Genomic DNA, 23448 nt, shown 5'->3' with positions numbered 1-23448 from the left:
CTGGTAAGAAACTTGTTAGTCTAAATAATTAATTATTATTACACTTTACTTAAGTTTACTTAGGAATATGCATAGTCATATGAGTTGTCTTGTTGACAACACAAGAGTTAGCAACTTATTTGAGCATCATTCGATCAGGATACTCTTCTCTAATCTTCGATATAATAAGCATCCCCATTCCAGATCCCCTGCCTCCTCCAAGCGAATGGTAATTTTTTTTTATAATCATATTTGCTTGATCCACATTTTTGGTGATTTAGTTTGACTCCCGTCTCACAATCAAAGGAGAGCTTTTTTATTTTGCCTTGACGGGACCCAAACCGTTAAATTTAGGCTCATCCATTTTCCTGATGTCAGAAAGCATTTGAAAATTGGACCCCTCAACATACTAATTTTCAGTTTGGTAGTCTGACTTCGCAGGACCATAAGTCACTCCTCCAGACTCCAAATTAGGAGCAATTTTTTTTGTTTTGGGGTAGAATTTCGTGATCTACACATTGGTGCAAGTGGTTTGTGATCTCTATTTCTGATTTTTTCTCAAAATCGCAAATTCCAATTTTTGCAACTTCAAAGGCTTAGTTCAGGCTCATTTGGACACATTCAGGTGCTATTTTTTTTGAGAGTGCATGATTTTTTGTCTACTTTCCAAATCCAAATCAGTTTGGAGTAATTTTGAGTAGACATAGTACTTTCAAATTTTGGTCTCATTTTGGCCTATTGGCACTTGTACTTAATTAGATCCTTGAGAGGTCTTGTGTCTTATCTTGTTGAGTCCGATATAGCTTCATATTTGTTGTTGTAACCATCAAAAATAGAAGTCCACTTACGCCCTAAATTGGCAAGTGGCCATTGTAATCGCACTAAATATAAAGTGTCAAATCATGCATTTGGGGGGGATTCATTGATTTTTTTTGCATTTTGGGGGTGCATACATTATTTGATCTCATGGAGTCATGTCAAAAGTTTCATTTTGGTGTAAGATTCAAATTGACAAAAAGAAACTATCAGAAATGGAGTGCTTTGATGATTGATCATCTAAGAGAACATAAGTGTGTGTTTCCTTATCTATATTCGAAAATATTTCCACTTAATGCTAATTGGGGACATCTTTCTCTTCTTCTTCACTTTATGTATAATAGTATGAGTAAGGAATCTTTTGCTCCTCTTAGTAAGGCAAGTAGTTCTCATGACGTTTGGATGTGTCTTTGGGAAGCATATGGAGATCCATGAGTCCCTCCATTACCAGAGGACATTCTACCTCCAGTCACTCCAGTTGAGATCATGCCTCCCGATGCTCTTGTTGCTTCTACTGATCTAGTTCTAGCCACAAATGCTCCTAATTCAGTGCAGTGGGAAACACCATGTCTTCCTATTTCAGCTTCATGGGATGACTTCCTTCTAGACATTGCAGTGTTGTTTGTGGAGTCTTACATTGAAGATGTGTGAGACATTATTGATGACATCCATCTTCTCTTTGTTGAGGAGAATTCTTCTTTACTTGTTGCGAGGGAACATTCTGACCCTCAACCACTTGATCTTTCTTTTGAGATTCAAGACTGACATAATTGTGGACACTTCTTTTCAGCAATTGGAGGAGGACTCTTTTACTTCAAAGGAGACATATCAGTCTTTGGAGATTGTAATCCAGTTTCCTCAGACATCATATCTTTTGAGGATTCTTCCTACTAATTGGGGAGCATTCTCTACTACACCTATGACACCACTTCTTCCTACAAGGAGGAACATCATTCAGTTTTCATGGTGCAACTTCTTCAGTCATCAAGGAGCTTCTTTCATGGTGTGCATTCATCATTGTGGGGAGGCTAAATTACTTCTCTTCTCATATCTTCCTATAAGGATGATTCCTTGTCTTTAGAGTTTGATTCACTTTCATACATGGACATGTTACCTTGTTTGCCACCTTCTTTTGGGCATCCATTAAACTGGCTTGTGGCATCTACATTCATCAAGGGCTTGTCAACATATGAGCAGACTTCAAAGGCAGCATCCATAGCATACTACATATGGATTCCTCATCCATCCTTCTATCCACAATGGGAAGTATACTTGCACCTATACTTGGTGTATCTTCTTCCTAAAGGGAGAAATGTCATTTGTAGGCATTGGATACTTTTTCGTCTTCATGACATCCTTGTAGGAGATTATTCAATATGAGGGGATACCATCATGTATTTTTTCTTATGGAGGATATATGCTTGTACATGCATGATGTATGTCATACTAGGGGGTCTTGACTACTTCATCCTTGCATGCATCTTGTATTTCTTTATCTCTCTTTTTGGAAGAGGTTTTTCACATGAGGGTTTCCCTCTTTCTCTGTTTTCAGAGAGATTGCATTGCATCACATTGCATTGTATGTATTTCATTGCATTTGTACATGGGTACCTAACATGGCCTAATAGTCGGGACCCACATTGCATCTTGCATTTAGCTTTGTGAGCTTAAGTGCATTCCCCTAAGTTGCACTTCTGGGGGGTTTGTTAGCGTAAATAATTAATTATTATTACACTTTACTTACACTTACTTAGGAATATGCATAGTCATATGAGTTGTCTTGTTGACAACACAGGAGTTAGCAACTTATTTGAGCACATGGTGTCCACAATATCTCTTTATGAGATACACCTATGAAAAATTATCCTCTCATCACACAAACTCCTATGCTCAATGGAGGATAATCCACCTTCGGTGGACATGCGCTGAGTTGTAATCCTTATCTCTTGTGTGACTTCTAGACATATTGGTTGCTTTTATGTACAGGCACCTTCTATGATGTACTCATCAAATTATCCAATCATCCGATATCCATTATTTTTTTGATCATTATTGAGATTCTCATTTGATCATCATTAGTCTCTCTTGTGCTATATATTGAGCTTCTTGCTCTTGGGGTTGAATTATTGCCTTAGGCAAATTCTTACAAAACTTTAAACTTGATTCCCTCTGTTGAAGCATCACATCCTACTATAAAAAGTTGTTAGAAATCTACAATAGAAAGCACAAGGAATGAATTCGTTATCTCCTTGAGCTTGTCAAAGGGCTCTTGGGTTGTGTCTCCCCACAAGAAAACTCCCTTTTAATCATATTAGTTAGGGGTTCTACCAGCAGCGAAATATCCCCTAACAAACCTCCTACAGTAATTGCAAAGACCGAGAAGTACTATTTAACTTCTATATATTTGAAAACTAATAAGATGTTGATGTTCTACAAAAGTTAGTGTATGAATATAAGAACATTTTTAAAAATTATATATTTTCAAATGTTCCACAGAAGTGTCGATTTATTGTCAATTTTTCGGCCACGTTTTTGGCAAGTCCAAGTTTTCCAAAAAAATTCAAGCGGTCAAGTTATTGTCGAGTTCAAGTTTTCAACTATGAATTTGACGATGAAGTACAAAGTGAAATGCTAAAAACGATATTTCTGATGTGCAACCTAGGGGGGTTGCTTACTAGCAAAACTATGATTACAAAATAGGGAGAATCTTGCACCTTTGGGACTACAATAGTGCGAAACTCCAACTGACCATGCCAAACACAACCTTCTAAAGGGCTCTAGGAAGTTACCGAAAGGGTTAATGCAGGTTGACATCATTTTAATTATTATTTTATTATTTGGCCTTTTTACTTAATAATTAGATTAATAAACTAAATAAGTCCTTATGAAATGATTCAATTTGTTTTTTGGACCACTTAATTAAGTTACTTTATTAAATAGGGGACATTATAGTCCTCTCGGCCCAATCTTGGAGTTTGCGGTTTGTCCTCAAGCAATTTGTAAACTCCAGGATCCCAAGGCATGCAAGGACATTAGTAGCCATATCCATTAAATCTCCATGTTGCATCATGATCATAAACACACACTTGGATCTAGGCAAGAAGAGTAAATATCATTCATACTTCCACTGCTCCACTCTGATATACACGTTGCCATGCCTACAATCATCAGGATCTCACTAAAGGCAATTTAAAACACGTCAATGCTCATATTCAAAGCCTCCATGCTATTATGCCCATCAATCTCTTCTGGAATCGCATAGCTTAGGTACAACTTGTTTCCATGAGGAATCCCCTCATATGGAGAGATGGCAATCATGTATGCTTCATGCCTAGCCAAAGGGTAAACTCCATATTTGACCAACTGTAGAGATTGCTCTTACAAGGGACCATTGGTAGAGTTTCCATCTCCATGAAGCTTGTCAACCACTAGCAGAGCCTATACATTCGAAGGATCAATAATAGAGCTCGCATTTCCATCAAGTTAATCGACAAGTGTTGGTTCAATAAAATTTGTGTAAGCATTTTGTTCACCTTTTTTGTTGCCTTAATATTTGGATGTTCTACATTTGAAGGGACAACTGTTTATTCTTGTTTGTCCATATCCTCCTGTGGCATGCAATGGAGTTTTAGGCATGACTTCATCCTTCGTAGGGCTCATGGTTTTAAGCATCTCATTGTTGATCTCTTGTCTGAGATTATTGTTGCAGGTTCTATTACCTTCAGAGGATGGATACGTCATCCTCTGATCTATGTGGTCCTTGAGAGAGATGGCCATTTGTCATCAACCTAATCATTATCAAATTTCTTCAGCAAATGAGGCAAAGTAGGTGTTTGCATTTCTTGTTAATCGATCTTGGGAAGGAAGGTTGGCATCATCGGTCATGTGTTGCAATGTTGTGAATCTCCCTTCATCCTTGCTTTTATCAAGTGATTGAGAGTATCCTCCATATGTTGGTACCTTCTTACAAAGATCTCACTAAGTTGTTGACCTTTTATTAACTCCCCCAACATGGCTAGCATATGGGCATTGTTCATCCTATCACTTGGTGCCATGATTCTCCCCATAGATTGGCAGGATCACCAACTCTAACACCATTGTAATGTACTCAATTGGTTAACTGTACCCAACTACAAATGATAATGAACCCGATGAAAAATCAATGTACCCAACGACAACCCAGTAACACAGGGGATGTGCACGAGGATAACACAAGTGATGTGTTGGATGGCAATGCGAGTGATGTGCTCAACAGCAACACAGTGAGGTGTCCAACGACAATGCATGTGAGGTGTTGAACAGTAACATGGGTGATGTTCAGATTATATATTCAAATTACATAGACTTGCCTTTGAGCGAAGACTTCACAAAGTTGAACAATATGCACCAATGAATATCTAAAACAACATCTCTGGTGGCAGACTAGAGTGGTTGCTAACCATTAAAACTGCAATTACAAGCCAAGGAGGGTCTTACACCTCTGTACACCTCTGAAACTACAATCGATTCGCAAATACACAAGTAAAGATAACTCCACAATGACTTCCTACAATGCCAACAATGACCTTATAAAGAGCTCCAGGAAGTTTCTCAAAGGGCTACAAATAGGCTGACATGCTTCATATATTATTTTATTACTTGGACCCCTTTTATTTATTAATTTATTAGATAGATCCTTATTATGTTATTTAAATTCTAGAACTACCTAATTAATTATTTCCCTTCATTAATTTAAGGTCATTGCAAAAATCTCACCACCTAGACATTGCTTGCTCTCAAGCAATCCTTCGTCAAACGGTTTTCCCAGTGCAAAGCTCCAAGATCCCAAACCAAATGCAAGTGTTGATGGTTGTATCCGCTAAAAGATTGATACCACGCCATGACTGTAAGCACCACCTACAAAACCCCAATAAAATTTTGCTTATCCACTCTAATATATACAATGCCTTGCACACAATTGCCAAGAAGGTTGACATGATCCCTTGAACTTTCCTTGTCAGCTTCAACAAGCATTGGTCCCTGATGCTAAGATTCATATACTACTACACTATTATTGATAATTGTAGATCTTGCTCATTCAGGTTGTTATTGGTAGAGTTTGTACCTTCATATAGTTGATCAACCACTATTGGCTTGACCAAATTTATGCAAACATTCGCTTCATCCTTGCGTCTCTTTGAAAGTTTAGGTGTTCTCCTTTTGAAGGGACAATTGTTGATTCTTGTTTATCAATATTCTTTTGTTGCTGAAGTGGGTCTATGAGCATGTCTTTATCCTCTTTAGAATTTAAGGTGTGGTGTAGCTTGTTGCCAATCTCCCACTTCAGATCATTATTGTAGACCATATTAGCCTCAACAGATGGATATTTCATTCGAAGGCATATGCAGTCCTTAAGAGATATATCCATCTATCATCCACCATCAACCCAATCTTGCTTAAGTTTTTTAGTGACTCAACCAAAGTGAACAAAAGCATTTCCAACCACTCGATCCTTGGAGGGAAAATTGACATCGTCGATCTTGTATTGGTCAATCCATTTGCCAAGCACTTGAGTGTCTCGCCAATCTAATTCAATCCTCTTGATAGGCTCTAGCAAAGTTGTTGTTGACCCCTTTTTAGCTCCCTCAACAATATTATCCACATGAATATTCCATTCCATCACTGGGTGCCATGATTCAATCTGAATTTCCCAAGAAACTAACAAGACCACCATCTTTGCTACCACTGTAATATATCGAATAATACACCTCAACAAATGGACACTTTTGTCGTACTCGACACACTTCCACCATATCAGTTAGCACTTCTACCGCACCATACACACTCGGATGTCACACACCGCACTCGACACATCGCCCACACGTACTCCACATGCCACCTATATGCACTCCACACACCACTTGCACATACACCTACCATTGTAATGTTTTGATTCAAATTTTTCACTTCACAAGTGCGACTTCCACTGTACGATACCTTCAACCCACAACACTTTGATCATGCATCCCTTCACTACCACTACATGATACTACACCGGCACGGTCAGTAGTACAACTCCACCCATACAAAACTACCACTACATAGTCAGCTTCTACCCATACGACTCCACTCCACACATACAGCTCACACCATACATCACTTAACACTCGGCGCTGGGTACTTGGCACTCGGCACTTGACACTATTTGGCATACTCAAATGTAACAGACTTCACAGTACAACAGTTTGATCTCTGACAAAGTAGTAGCAAAAAATAGTGTAGCCAATAATATTATATGGAGTAATGGATTAACACAAGAATAAATGAGTTGTCACCACTAGAATAATTATTTCAAATCATATGTTTGATTTCATTAATCAAATAATAAAGTACAAAGTCAAATATCAAAAATGATATCTCCAATGAAACTATAATTACAAAATAGGAAGGATCTTGCACCTCCAAAACTACAACAGTACAGAACTCCAATTGGAATTCACGAATTTTAAAAAAACATCAAATTCACCATGCCAAACACAGCCTCATAAAGGGCTCCTAGAAATTTCCCGAAGAGTTAAAGGAAGTCGACATTATTTATTTATTATTTTATTATTTGGCCCCTTTATTTAATAATTTAATTAATTTAATAAGTTCTCATGATATGATTTAAATTTTAAAACAACTTAATTAAGTTACTATATCAAAATTGGGGACATTGCAAAATTCCTCTCCACCCTCCTAGTTGCGAACATTTATGGTGATCCATCAAAAATGCCTCTAAGTGCCATGTTTTTTCCTTCTAATTTGAACAACTTTAATTCCGTGCTTTGGTATCTCTGAAAAATTCTCCAAAAGAATGCAACCATTGTACTCCTAAAAGTAAAACCATTATAGTCTCTCCTAATCCCGCAACATAAAAATCATCAAATACCTTGTGATTACCAAGGGATGCTTCGAGTTGTCAGTGTAATGACATTTAGTTATATAATTTAACAAAAAATTGCATAATCACTAAAAATATTTGTAAATAGGGGGGAACTTAATATCATTACTCACATATCCAAAATATTTCAAACAAACAACATACAATTGCTTGAATGAGTAACATAACCTTCAGTACCTATTGAATGACCTTTAGTAGCTATTGCAACCTTTAAATGAGACTGCCTTCAAAAATTCAGATTTCAATCCTCCAAACTGCCATACCGTAGGATTTTCATCCTTGGACTTATAGTTGGGTGCGTGGCTAAAGCTATAGCAGAAATTATAAAGAAATTGGCAGTGTCTTCAAAAGCAAACAAGCTCTTCACTGTATATCACAACTTGGGTGCCCAAAACTTAATGCCACATAACTCATAACATATTTTTTATTGGTTTTATCTCATCAAATAGCTCCAATGTTGTCTTCAGAATCAGCTTGTAACACCAAACAAATGATCATTCGTTTATGGAAACCCATGCTGCCCCCTTAAGCAGAGATCAAATATTGTTTTATTGTAGTTCTTATTAAATTTTGCACCTGACATCCCAACTCATGGCCCCAATTACTAAATTTATTTATTTGCTTCATATCCTTATTCAGGAAAATAAGTGTTGGCCCCACGCAAGGCTGATTTAACTAAAAAGGGACATTACATGCCTGTGGAGGATATAACGATGGTGTCACACCTAGAAAAGAGGTTTGGGAAGAGTCACCACCCCACCCCCTCCCAAGGAAAAAAAATTCTGAGACTTTAGAAGGCTTCAAGTTTAAAAACAGAATCCAGCAAAGGTCAGGTTGGTGCCGCCGAGTCTCTGCTAAGCATTCACAATGGACTCACAGAACAGTAGCCGCAAGAGCAGCACACTTTCCACAAGGTAAACAAGCTGCTTCCAATTAATGTTGGCCAAAGCTATCACTTCTTTCAGAACAAGGCTCAGTAAGATGCACCCCATCAATCCTGAAACCTTGGAAAACAACAAGCTTAAAACAGCATCTAGTAAAGAAAGGAAAGGCTAGGACTGCCAAATCTTTTACAGCATTCATTATTAACACAACAGTAGCAGCACAAGCTGCAAGCCACCCACATCTTTCATTCAACAGAAGAAGGGTTCAACTTTCCTAGCAGAAAATAAGTTACTCAATAGCCTGGTTATTGCTATTTAGATATTGTTGCACTTTGTATGCATGAGCACCAAACAATACAATATGTTTTGTATTTAAGTCAATTATATTTCGGTTATAGATTTAGTATGATGATAATTATCAAGTTCTGTAGTTTGAATAAACAAAAGAAACATAATAGAACTAGATACACTGCCAAAGTAATATCATAAAAATATGTATCTATATACTATTATAAAGATCTGAAAAATAAAAGATAAGATCGCGCTTCATTATTAAAATAGCTATTCTTTGACAGTTCACACATCTCTCTTACTAAAACACTTAGCTAAAATACAATGCCAAAATGAATTACATTACAAGACGTGAAGAGGACAAAACACTTACCTGCCAAAAAATGGTTTCACTTCAATTAATAACTTCAAAGGCTTTGGTTATTGCATCTCATGCTAGAAGAAACTATATCAACCATAGTTGGAAAACTTGCCAAGGCCTGGAAAATAAATTTGGGGAAAACTCGCCCAGTTTTCAGCAAAAACTCGGTAACTTAAAAAATTTGCTTAGCTTTAATTAGAAATGCATTTTTTAGCAAAATTCAACGAGAAGAAACATCCAATGAGTCAATAAATGAGAACACAAAGCAAGCAAGCTTAGTCAAGATATAATTAAACACAAAGTGGGTACAGAATTGCATTGCCCTGAAGAAGACTTATGGCTGGAAGCAAAATAGTAAATACTTTATGAAAAACTAAAAGTAAATACATCATTCCAATTACATCTTCCTCTTCTCAGTTCTAGTAAAAACTAAGGGAGAGTAGAACTAGAGTATCTAATCTTAGAAGTTTGCACTGGCCATGATTGCCTTCTTGCTCGGTATGTCTAACTCAGTTTGTGGCTTGTCCTCAATGCTAGATATAGCTCTGCCTCTAGCTTCTCCCGGCACTAGCAGTGGCTACTCATTCAACTCAATGTCATCCAACATAAAACCAAATCCCCCCTCCTTCATAACCTACCTCTTCAAAGCATTGATGTCATCCTCTGCAAAAACTCAGTTCCAAACCCACTGCAAACGTCCTAAAACCCCGCCTCAAGTCCGCTTCAAATCAATCCAAATCAGTTTGCAAGTTTTGGAAGACTTTCCCCTCTCAGCAAAATACAAGTGAAGAAATGAGAAATGAAACTGATATGGGCCATTTTTTGCCTTTAACTGCTGTTATAAAACTACAACCAAGTTTTTAACAAAAACTCAACAAGTTCTTGCCAAAAATTCTGCAAGTTTTTGGCGCCAGTAAAAGTCTGAATAACTCGCCAAGCCAGAAAACTTGGCCAATTTTTGCAACTCGGAGAGTACTCTGCCAATAGTCCATCTGTGGTATCAACTATACCAGGATGGCCACAATGAAAAGTCTAAATCTGTATGAAAGTGGAAATAAGTTACCAACAAAATATTAAAAAACACATTCATGAAATCTCATCTACCATGCAGTTGTCTAGAATCTAATCTGTGACAGAATAAAGGCATCTGATGTTATGATCAAATGCAGGGGTCCACACTTTCCAAGACATTGAACCAAGTGATATGCAGACACTAACGGAAGCATATTAGATCCTACATCATAAGCATGAAAAATCATCCGAAATGTAGATTTGTTGACAAGGCTTCTAGCTCCCAAGTTGAAAAACTTAATAGCATTAAAAGATCTCACTGTGGAATGCTCAGTGCAAAATTGAAGTTTGTGTTGTTGAGTTAAGATTTTTCAATGTAAACTTTATTGGTTCATTGGACATCCAATTTGTAGAGTCACAAAAAGTCTGAGCATAAACAAAGAAACAATTTATAAATTAACCATTTGGAATGCTTTTTATAAGATAATTATCTTACTGCTACAGAGGATCACATGATTTTAGCTTCCTGACCTGAACTAGTTTGTTCTATCTGAATATGAAGGCATGCATGCATAATACATATTTTGCTCACAAGTTTTATGGAAAAAGTAAGGTATCTAACTTGTCCAACATACAAAAGACAGCTCAGCCACTGCCCCTTGGTGCCTAAACATCTAAGCTGGAATTTACAGGAATGGATATAAAGACAGAAATTCTATCCCATAAAGAACAAGCATCTGCTTCAGATATTATGGCAGTCATTGCCTTTTGGAAGACTCGATAATCATCAATCATTTTCCAACATTTATATTGTTGCTCGTGTTGCCCTGACATAAATTGAAAATATTAGTCTCCAAGAGGCATTGAATTCATATGCATCACAACAAAAAGTTAAAAAGAAAAATACTTCAAATTTACCTCCAACTTACTGATCCTAGTACATGTGGATACAGGTACATGTATTGTGTACAGCAGTATGCCAATTTTTTCTGCCTTGGGCTCGGGTATGGATTCAAAGATATATATATATATATATATATATATATATATATATATATATATATAGTGTATGCATACACAATACGTATATATAGATGTCTATGTAAGTGTGCATATATATACATAAATAACTGTGTGTTAACAATTTAAATTATATAATAATAAATAGTAGGGTCTGGGAGAAGAGACCTTAATCGGGTTGAGGAGGAATTCCCTCCTACAGGATCAAGGGCCAATTCTCGTCATGGGAGTTTGGGGGCAATACCCTAAATGAGGTTGAGGGGCAGCACCCCTAGTACATTCCCTATCACAATATATGGCGGGGTTGATGGGCAAAGCCCCACCACCAAGCCTAAATTAAGGCCTTTGAAACCACACAAACCTTTGTGGCACATGATTTTCACAATTTTATGTGAAATTAGTCATGCAAGCACATTTTGTTTATAAAACTGTTTTAAAAATGTGTTTTTTCACTTTTTGCAACTTGATGACCATAGATCCCCTTGGGTTCACTTTGGTTCATTATGGGTTCACTCAAGGTGCCACCCAAGCACACTGTTGTGAGGTTTTCACACCATCGCCCCAAAATTTTGGGGACCCCCCTTTTTCTTTAATCGCCTTGGCAAATTTTGAGTTGTCCAAAAAAAATTGATTCTTTTGAAAATTTTGAGTCTTGGACACCTTCAGGCCAATGGGGAGAGGGTTAGATTTATTTTTCACCCAGTTTCAACTTGATTTTCTAGAACTACCAATTTCATCCTTGGGCCGAACAAATTTTAAAGAGCAACATTTGGCAGGATAAAATTGTAAATTTGTACTTAGATGTTTTCATTTGAAAATTTGGATATAACTGTGTAAATTTGGATAATTTTCAAAAGGGGTATTTTGTTAGATTTGAGTTTTAGAAAATCTTAAATTTTCTTTGGTAAAAAATTAATTTTGTGGAGAGGAAGTCAAATTGCGAAATTGATTTTAGGTTCTAGAAATGACTTTATTTTTGTCAAAAAAAATTAAAGGGCATAGCAAAATCGATTTGGATAAAAAACTGCAAAAATTGCCTCTAATGGATTAAAATTGCCTTAAAAACTTTTTAGCCTTTAATGAAATTGGTAATCTAATATTGAGAAATGGCTTTTGGCTAGCCAAAATCCGATTTTAATTATACATTAATTATTAAATCCTCATTAAATGGAAGTATTTAACATCTCTAAGACATTATTTAATTTCTTTTTGCAATTTGGATCTAATCGGCAAATTTAAAAGGCAATTTTCATTTTGGCAAAGTTAATATTTAGCTAAGCAATTAATTGGGGCCATAATTATGCATTAATTATTATTTTTCTTGCTCCTACGGTCCCAGTCGGCCAGCTTGGAGGAGTGGAGGGAAGATGGTATAAGAAGGCTCCTCCCTCTCCCGTTTTCTTCATTCCTCACAGCCTTCTCTTGCTTGGCGATTTTTTTTTTGGAGCATGCTTTCTTCTCTCGCTTGGCAAATTTTCTAAAGGAGCAAATTTTCAGACCTTGGGCAATTTTTTTCTTGCAAGGGCAGTTTTTCTTCCTCCTTGGGCGATTTTTGAGAAGGCAGATTGGCATTATTTTTGGCGATTTTTCCATGTTTGGCAAATTTTCTAAGGGGCAGATCTGATTCATATGCCCTAGGCAATTTATGATGGAGGTCTGATTTTCTCCATTTGGGGACTGTATTTTTCACATCAGACATGGGCGACTTTATTTGGGAGGAGATACATGAGGAAATTTTGATTTTTGTAGACAAATGGTGGACAGTTTCAAGTCTTTAAATTTCTGATTTGCAAGAAGATTTGAATTCTCAAGGTCTGATCCTAAATTCCAAAAGAGTCAAGATCCGGCTATTGGTAGAAGTGACTTTTAATTATTTAGAGTTGAAAGGGGTCCTTAAGCTGACTTCCTTCTTTTGTTCTAGTCTAAGGATTGCCTCCCTTGGTTTTGCTTGTCTAATTGTCCACCAATCTACCATCCTGTAATAGGGCGACAAGATGGAGGATGTTAGTACAAGGAAGAATCCTAAGGGGACAAACACTAAGAAAGACAAAGAGGATATGATGCCCAAAACAACTTTCTTCTCGAAAATGAGGTGAATAACCGATACCAATGTCAGTACAGTAGACATGATGCAGCTATAGGTAACTTCAAATCATTTAGAGTTGAAAGGAGTCCTTAAGTTGACTTCCTTCTTTCATTCTTGTTTAAAGATTGTCTCCCTTGGTTCTTCTTGCATTCATTGTCCACCACTTTACCATCCCGTAATAGGGCAACGAGTTGGTAGATGTTAGTGCAAGCAAGAACTCTAAGGGAACAAATACTAAAAAAGACAAAGAGGATATGATGCCCAAAACAACTTTCTTCTCGAAAATGAGGTGAATAACCGATACCAATGTCGATACAATAAATATGCTATAGATAAAGGACAAACTAAAGGAAGGACAATCCCCCTTGGCAAAGAAGATACAGAAGGCGGTTGCACATCACAGCCCAAGCATCAACACTTCCATTTCAACCATGATGAGCGACATCAGGATGGCACTTGATTTTGAAGACATTAAAAGAAGAGGATATCAATGAGACAGGACTTGGATCGAGAGTGGATGAGTTAAGAAAAGTTGCTTTCAAGGAAAAAAGAAACATTTGGGTACCCTTTCCTTTCTCAATGCCTTTATCGGATTTGCAAAAGGATATGAGAAGGATCATGAGAAGACACTACAAGCAGCAAGCAGCATGATGAAATCGGCTCAATGCAAGATAAAGCACACACTTTGTCCTCCTATAGAGGAAGTCAACGAAAGGCTAGCTAGGTTCATTGCCTTAGCTAAAAGAACGAAAGAAAAGGGAGACTCGTATTAGAAGATCATTTAATGTAAGCCCAAGTGGCAATTTCTCTTTCTTCTAGAATAGGACAAGTGTCTATTTCTGATTGGCCGTCATTTTGGTGCCTTCTCATTGGTTGCCACTTTTACACTTTTTTCATTGGTCGATGGGGTGGCAACCCTAATTAAGGTTTCTAGGATTCAATCTGGATTGTCAGTTTTGTCTTTGATCTCTACCGTTGGTTGTAATTTTGGCATCTATAAAAGGCCATTTGCTCTCATTTGTAATGGTCGGAGAAAATTGTTACATAAGATAATACCAAAATTCGCTATTTCTTTCTCATTGTTGTGACTTGCATGGTGATTAAGGGCCTTTGGTATTATTGCATGGTTTCTACTTCCAAAAAGTTAGAGTAGATTTATTTTCATGTTGTTGAAGCAAATTTCATTTCAAGTTGCTAAGTAAGAGTAAAGTAGATGGATAGTTGTATGGTAGCATATGTTTGATAGGGATCAATACTAGACCACTAGCATCCTAGCGGCTTGTTGGGAAGCCTTGTGTGGCAAACTAATTTACTTTTCCTTCGAATCATTGCACCTGTGGAAATGAGGCCGCTAGTTAACTTTCATTAGGTTCAATCCCAGTCCATTTGCTAGTCTTCCATCCATATGAGTAGGAGTAGGATAGCAAGTAATTTAAGACTTAGAACTTAGGAAGAGAGAGTTAGAAAACACCAATCATAAGAACCATTCACCCTCCTCCACCATCACTGTCACCATCAACAACATCTAGCATTCACACCGACCCACCATCTCCATCATCCCACCAAAACCCAAGTCATCCTTGAATGAATAGCGTAAGGCCCCCTACGTGATTACCAGCGAATCACATCGATAAAACTGAGTGAGTATCCACAAGAGTAAGGAACATTGGAGTTATTCTCATATCGCATGAGCAATAACTTTTCAAGAGAGGAATTGTTTGTTTGATACTCCGTATTAGATATTCAATTACTAATATGTTATGTAAGTGATACAAAACTCGCATCAACACACACAAGGTCCCCTGTAAGTTCCAAATCTATGAAGGACCCAAGATGAACCTAGGATGCCCATTTGCTTGGGCAGTACCTTTGACAAACCCAAACCCATACTGAGATCAGCCCCATATTAATATGTGCAAGGTTCCCAGCAGACCCAATAACATAGGTTTACTCTACAGAACCAAGTGTTAGATGTTTTGTACTCTCTAGTTGCAAGCAAATTTGGAATTTGTGATTACAGAGCAGTCTGAGAGAAAAAGGAGTCTGAACTTCTAATCATCTGTAGCACATAGATCGTTGATCCCTACTTCAAATCAGTAATTCAAAAATTGGCATTTTAAAAAAATTTAAGGAATGCTTCTCTCAATCCTTTAGAGACATTTGTTCACAATTAAGTTGATTAATTTTTCAAATTTTAGTCTTACATCAACATAAGGTTCTTATGATACATAAATGACATTTAGATAGCAAAAGATTGATTATATGCATGCCCTAAAAGATGACAGATGTGTACTTATTTGACCAGAACTTAAATTATTTGCGAAAAAACTTCCAAATACAACTGCATACCCCAGATCATGTAGTTCTAGACATAGAGCCCAAACCTGCAAAAGGGAAAGCACTCCATTGAATATCTACTATGAAAGTCATCTGTGAAATTCATACTCCACTTTGAACTAAGGTGATGCCCATGCTGACTCATTCCACTCTTGGAATCCACTTTGAACAATCCAATCCACAATGCCAGAAAAAGTAAAGGAGCATCCAAAGCTTCAATTAAGATTCTGCTTAGGACAGTTCCAAGCAAATTCCCGACCAATTCATCATCATCATCCAGCTACATTTCAGTCCCCATTGATCAATGAACTATATCTTTATACATTTGATAAAATGTTTGCTCTTGAACAATGTAGTCATTTCAGCTTGTCATCAAATTTATCAAACACCTGCTCAATATCAAAGATCATTGTCTACTCCTGAGGCATTTTGCATAAAGCACTACCACAGCAGATACAACTGAATGAATCAGCATTTTCAATTTTCACAAAAGGCACTTTATCGATATACTATAACACCAACACAACCACCCAATATGGCAATGAAGGAAAGAAAAAAATATTATATCAATGATGAATAACCCATTTGGACCAAGAGGGCTCAGGAAGGAGCAGCTCTCAAAAAAAATTCAACAAACAAAATCATTTATTTAAAATTAAAGCATTAATGCACTAAAATCAAACAAAAAGGAATATAAACCCAGATGCCACATTGTGTAGGTGCAATACAAGTCAATGGAAGTTGATTTTCTAATTGAAATCTACCAAAAATTTACAAACTTGCAGCTAAACAACAAGGTCCCCAGATTGACTGCCTTAAAAGAAGATTGGTGAAGAATTAATGCCATTCAATGGTCTAGCTAAGATGAAACACTGAAGCGCTGTTAGATATGCCAACCTAAACAATACCCTTTATCAAGTAAGTGTTCAATATTTTGCATTTGGCCAAGCATGTTCCATATTCTCGTTGAAGGTAGTATAAAAAAAAAAGAAAGAAAATCAAAAAATTAGTATAATATCCTCAATGTGCTAACCTGTTTCTTTATAAGTGACTGCTAATGATAACAGCCACCAGTATTTGCCAATGTTTCAGCACAAAAAAAATGAAAAACGTGTACACCATATAAGACAGTTTGCCCATCATATGAGAAACTGTGAAGTATCTATGTAACAAACATGCCAATATGATATTTGTTAATTTAATTGCATGAAATTATATTTTCTTTGCAATTGAATTGAAAAGGTGGCTGCTCTGCTCATCCTAAAATATTTGGAAGTGCCCATAATAACTGAATGTACACAAGAAATAGATTCGTCTGATTCAACAATTCATGGTTGTCATGCAGAACACAAAATCCCTATACAATTCCTCTTATAGGTAGTTCTCGTCAACATTATTTTTTAATTGGTTGAAACAAGTGGTGAACGTGTCACTTTTTTTCATTGTGAATGGGGAAATAATAAATATTACAAGATAAGAAGAAGGTAAATGATATCTCTCAAAAATTCAAGGATGAAGGAGTTTATGTGAGCGCCATATCTCCTTTTTGATCAATTTGTAAATTTGTAATGCTTCTATTCAGTTGGTGCTTTGTTTTCGTTACAGTAAATGCCGAATTTAATAAAGTAATAACTTGCACTTTCATTATCTCAGTATTTAGATTATATGCAAGAGATGATTAGTCGAAGTTTAAGTTTCCCATTACAATCCACCAAATAGGACATTTATTAATAAAGGAAACAAGTGCTATGATAAGATTCTTTAGAAAATGAATATATAATATGAAAAGAGAAACAAAATCAACAGTCAATGAGCATAATAATGTATAGAAACCAGCTGTATGCAATAACTAATACAGGAAAACAGGAACAGGCTAACATAAGCTAATATTTGCATAATACAAAAAAACATGAGCAGGCTAAAAAAAGAAAATCACATCCCATATTAAAAATATGGAACACCATACTTCACGATAGTAACATCTAAATATTTTCTCTATTCTTTACAACTGAGGAAGATTCAATAGACTAAATAGGTATAACAGTGCCTATCCAAGCCTCATTCTGTCAAGTGTGCAGAGATTTATAGAGAAGACACACATATTCATTGCCAATCACATTCCAAACACAGCTGAACATTATGTGAAGGGAACATTATCAATGGTTGATGTTTTCAAGGACAAATTATTGATTAAAAAATGGGAATCCGTGGTAAAAAAAAAATCATAGGTTCATTAATTAGCTGCTTATGGCAATTTGCAAAAAGCTGCATAATGCTTAGCTATAATTTTGACCTGGGATTTCATTCATAATTGAGAATATATGTTACAAACAGTTCATAAGCACATTGATTGACTGCATATACCTATCATTTTTCTCAAATATTCACAACAGGGAGCTTAAGACAACTTTTTTTCCTATTCAAAATTAGCCTTTTCTGCAAGCAGGGGCAATAAGAACATGGAAAATTGTAGTGATAGGAGGGAATCAACTATTCAGAGCATAAGGTGATCCCAGAACTTGAAGTACATACAACTGAATGAATCTTAATGAATAGTGAGTTTACAGAGCTTTTGTTGAGCACAAGCGTGTCAACTCAGAAAAATGTTCATCATCAGAAATGTGCAATTCAAATCGGAGATTTGACAATAAGGCTTCTCGCTCCCAAGTTAAACACCCTGAAGCATGAAAAGCTCTCATTGTGGAACAGTATGCACGAAGTTCTAATTTATGTAACTTAGTAGCTACTTCCTTCTCAGTCAGAGGTTCATTTGGTCTCCCATTTGGGCATTCACAGGAAGAGTGAGCATCATCAAAATGACTATTGATGGAAGGTCGTTTTGAAAGCTTTTTATCAGAACGTAACACATAATTTAACTCATTACTACTACTACTACTAGCTACAGAGCATTCAATGCTTGCAGCTTTCTCAACGGATAGATTTATTCTGTCTTCAAATGAAGACATGCGTACACATTCCTCACCCTCATGTATTCTGGGGAAAGGAAAGGTATCTACCTTCTCCAGCATAGGAAAGGAAGGTTGTTCTACTGCTCCTTGATGCCTAAACGTTTGAATTAATCTCCTTTTCTGAGGAGCAGCTTCAGTCTTCAAATCTCCTTCATATGCAGATTGCATGCAACTGCCTGATTTTCTCTTCACATTTTTGGATATAAGTTTGTGTGGATGGTATTCAGCCACAACTTGTCCATGTTCCTGGCATGCAATATTCCTCTTCACCTTTTGTTCTTGCAATTGGCATCCAATATGTAATCCCTCTTGGAATTTCATTCTTGCCAAATGGTCTCTACCAACCTGCATGATATATACAAAAGAAGACATCAGGCAACATCAAAACCATCAACTTAATTTATTTCTAAAGACCTTTAAACACATTAGCAAAATCAGTACATTATTATATGCTTATGATAAAACCATTGGTTTAGTCAAAGGAATTGGTGGTTAGACAATCTTCAAAATGAAAGATACCCTTTGTGACAAATGACAGAGTCTGGAGATTCTCCATCAATGATATGGGGCAAGGACGAGAGACATTCCACAAAGGAGATTCCACAGAATTAAAGATCAACAGGAGGAATAAAATATGCATAAAAAATTAGACAACCAATTTTGTTTTTTCTCAAATCCGCTGTCAATTTTTTATGTTATTGTAATCCTTTATAAAATATTTCATGTAGTGTTTTCTGTTAAAAGTTTAAAAATCACGACATATCTCAATAAATACAAGAATATGTTGTGTATGCATAAGTGAAAACCCCAAATCAAATATTGCAGAACAATTTAGACGCAAAGAAATATTGAGATAAATGAAACAAAGCAACAAATGAGACAAGGAGAAACACAAATTTACATGGTAAAACCTGGAAAAAATACGAAGGAAACATCTACAGGGCAAGGTACAGTATTCTTATAGCTCTGGAGAAAAATTTTCAAATTTCACAGCTTCAGCTCTCTTGCAGTCTACACTTAGAAAACACAACAACAATAACCTTTGTCTTTACAGGAAACAAAGACATACAGAAAACTTTTAATTTCAAATGAGACCAACATACAAAAAACCCACATTCAACCCGTTAAAAGAAAATAGAAACCCTCACAAAGAAGTATTGCTTTCTGAAGGTGAGAAGAATTAAATATTGCTGATTTCTATTATTACTTATTTCCATTTTCATATTGTTGTCATTATCCAACAAAACAAAGATACACTGTGCACTTGATATCGGAAGACAAATGCTTTAAATAAAAACCAACAATTAAAAGGTTATGATTTGCTACCTCAACATTATGAAGCCAATTGTCATTCTCCCAGAACAGCCGGGGTCGGATAACAGACTGATGAAAAGTTCTCTGTCGTAGTGGTTCCGTCAGTTTAACAACAAATAATCTGCTGGGTAAAGCTTTGATAACTCTACCCTCCCTCCATGAATGATTATCATAAACTTCTATCATATCCCCAGGTCCTAGTTTTCTCGATTCTGTCATAGTAGGAGGTTCTGGTCTAACTGTGTCAGCATACACGTCTTCCACAAGATGATTCCCATGCTCAGTTAAAAGGTTGTCATACTGAACTCTGTAGTAATCTCTATTGTGTGAAATGATCCTGGCTCTGTACCAGGATTGCAAAGTACCACCATCTGCGCGACAAATTTCAACCCTATTCCCGTCCTTGAATTTCATATTGCTTATATAATGCCTTTCAGGTTCTGTTTTCTAGAAGTTAAAAGACATAAAATCAGAACACTGTTAACATATAAAAATCATAACAAAATTAGCAAGAACCTAACAGATATTGACTGTTTCTTCCTTCAAAATTCCTATTGATATGCTTGTTGCACAGATTTCCAAATAAAAATTTGAAGAAGGAAAACACTCATATAGCATCTCCAATTACAGTTTCCAAACCAAGTAATCTGGATGCAATGAAGAGGTAGGGGAATTAACAAGGGACTTTCTTAAACCAGCCCTAAAAATCATACAACATTGTTCATTGCCTTACATTGTTAAGGTTAAATAACTAGTTAAGTTTATTATTACCACTGTAAGTAAAATGAAAATCAAAACACCTCTCGTTTTAGCATACAATTTCTAGATCAGATAACGAGTTCTTAAAAACTCATTGCAAACAAAACAGGAAAAATAGGTTCCTTACATTAGTATAAATTTCCAGATGAAATAATCAGTTATTTAAAAAATCATATCCCTAGGTAAGTTAAAAACGCTATTCCTGGCATTAGCATACTTTTACAGATCAGATAAACAGTTCCTTACAACCACTGTTTACTAAAATTTGAAATAAAAGTACTCACATTACGATGCCATTTCCAGATCAAATAACTAGCTGTTTAACTTTAAACAATTTAACCATGACAAGGAAAAAATAAATATACTGACAGCATTTTCTAGATCAAAAAGGTATCTCATTAAAAGCCATGGTGAGAAAAAAAAGTTATTTAGGTCTCAAAGCAAAACGAAGAAACATTTCCTTACATTACTATAAATTTCCAGATGAAATTATCAGTTATTTAAAAAAGTCTAGGTAAATTAGAAAACAATATTCCAGGCATTAACATACATCAGACATCCAGTTCCTGAAAACCACCGTTTACTAAAACTTGAAAGAAAATTCCTCACATTACGAAAAAATATCCACATCAAATAACTAGATATTTCAACTTTAAAGCCATGGCAAAGTTGAAAACAATTTTATTAGCGGGACATTTTCCAGATCAAATAGCCATCTCGTTAAAAGCCATTGTAAATGAAATAAAAAACCAACTTTTTCACATTACCATATATTTTCCCAAATCAAGTAACTAGTTCCTCAAACCGGTGTCGATAAAATTGATTACGAAATTTCTCCAAATAAATAGTAAATAAGTTGGTAAAAAATCGGCATAGAAAAGAATGCACAGATTTCGTTATTCTCCTTTGAGCTTCATAAAGGCTAGCCAGATTTCTGTTAAATAAGCGTTTACAATTTTGAAATCTAAGTGAACAAGCGAGAGCAAATTTAGGACTTTCCTTTCTTGAGCTTCATAAGCATCACCCAGATTCATTTCTAAATCATTTTTTGCAAATTTTAAAAATAAAACTTATTTTCAAAAACAAATAACAACTAGGCAACAAGTTATAATACCCAAAAAGAAACTACAGTCAAGAAAGGAAAAAACAACAAAGTCTCTGATAATTATAGAATTTTCCTTAAAAAACCAAAATATGCAATTGAATAATGGGTATTTTATTAGCATTCTGTACCCAAAAAAAAAGGCTTGAAATGAAAAGGAAAGAACGACCAGTATCTCCTACCCGGAAACGCAAATTAAATCGGAAACTGCAGATTACATAAAAACAACAAAAGAGGCAATCCAGATTGCAAACCGTCAAACTACTAAAAACAATTGTTGAAGAGGCTTACCAGACCAAATTGCCTGCAAGTCGAATGATTGAATTGGTAACTACCAATGTTCAAACCCTTACAAAACGTCTCTGCGAGATTCTTTTGATGAGCTGAAATGCACGGCAATTATCAGAAATTTTAGCATTATACAATAATTTCAAGAGATAAAAATTCACCCACTGGTGATTAATGTAGTCATTACTTCAATATCAGCATATCAGGAGGGGTTAATTTTTGTTACAATTGTTTGTTAGCTAAGATATTCGTAGATAAGATGCCATAAAACTACGTATTTGAAAGAAATACCTCTGTCCTTAAGGAGAGGGTCCCGTGTTTATTACCTGATTACAGTTGGCCGAAAAAAATATAAATAATTTCCGAACGGGTCCCTCCTTTTAGCTAAAAATTGATTAGACAGAAGAAATTATGATTGATCCTCCATGCTTGCATGTTTGAACTTTTCAATTCAATTTTTTGGGGGGCTGGTTTTGCTTTTCCCTTTCGGGTTGAGTGAATTCGACTGAGAAGTACGCCCTACGTTTCCTCTCTACACAAGTCTTTTGAACGCACACCAAATTGGGTACTCCATGAAAACTCTATAAACAATCCAGAAATTATAGGGCTAGGTGAGATAGATTATATATTTTGCATGAGATTATATAGATTATATATTTTGCATGAGATTATATATTTTATTATATATTTTTGCATGAACATAATCATGGATAGCTTCACATATAATGCTCTTGGCAAAGAAGCGGTTACTCAAAAAAAAAAAACAAAAAACTTTTTCTATTGTTATTAAGATTCATATTTTATATTGAAGTATATAATTTAAGAAAATGATAATCTTGCTTGAAGCAATGAGTCATCATTATGGACACCCTAGTTCAAATCTCAAGAGGGGCATCTTTGTGGAATTCTAAGTTGTGTCTCTTGCTCTTCTATTGGCTGAATAGTCTCATTTTAAAAAGTGGATTCTGAGTTGTGACTCTTGGCCTTCCAATTGTTGTTTCTAGTTTGATTGCTCGCAAGGAGCATGAATAAGTTGTAATTATTGCTCTTGATGAGCATCCATATGTAAACGATCTTAATATTAAAAAATGATAAAATAAAACTTTTATTTAAGCTTTTAAAATATTTTTATTTATTGATGTAGATTATAAAAATTAATGTTTTTTATACATAAATGCATATTATGTTGATGAAGTATATAAATTATGTATATTATTTTCTTTGTATTTTTTTTATAGTATATGAAAAAAAAAATCCAAGGGGTTTAGCTTAGTTGGTTGAGGCAATGAGTTCTCATTGTGGACACCCT

The 23448-nt window shown here is 35.7% G+C and overlaps 1 protein-coding gene across 8 annotated transcripts in view; it reads right to left on the bottom strand.

Annotated features, from left to right (window-relative positions):
• LOC149546477 (uncharacterized) overlaps positions 1–22432 on the bottom strand; it is a 37997-nt gene extending 15565 nt beyond the window's left edge. For 3 of the 8 annotated variants that reach the window (XR_016353732.1, XR_016353733.1, XM_089791219.1), the window contains exons 1-4: positions 22143–22385; positions 20003–20437; positions 18725–19021; positions 9266–9371 (exon numbers count right to left, since the gene is read on the bottom strand). Coding sequence is in view for 3 of the 8 variants with exons in the window: in XM_089791219.1 (XP_089647345.1) it covers positions 9300–9371; positions 18725–19021; positions 20003–20404 (771 nt within the window). In the remaining 5 variants the exon portion in view is untranslated. Of the gene's footprint in view, positions 1–9265; positions 9372–15754; positions 16097–18105; positions 19022–20002; positions 20438–22142 lie in introns of those variants that run through there. The other 5 variants (XR_016353735.1, XR_016353736.1, XR_016353734.1 and 2 more) reach the window with 4 other exon arrangements.
• Between the last annotated feature and the right edge of the window lie 1016 nt (positions 22433–23448).

Source organism: Cupressus sempervirens, chromosome 7 (assembly GCF_028749045.1).
Source record: "Cupressus sempervirens isolate cs-2001-9-10 chromosome 7, ASM2874904v1, whole genome shotgun sequence".
Taxonomy (NCBI): Eukaryota; Viridiplantae; Streptophyta; class Pinopsida; order Cupressales; family Cupressaceae; genus Cupressus; species Cupressus sempervirens.
This window is presented reverse-complemented; position numbering and strand designations above follow the sequence as displayed.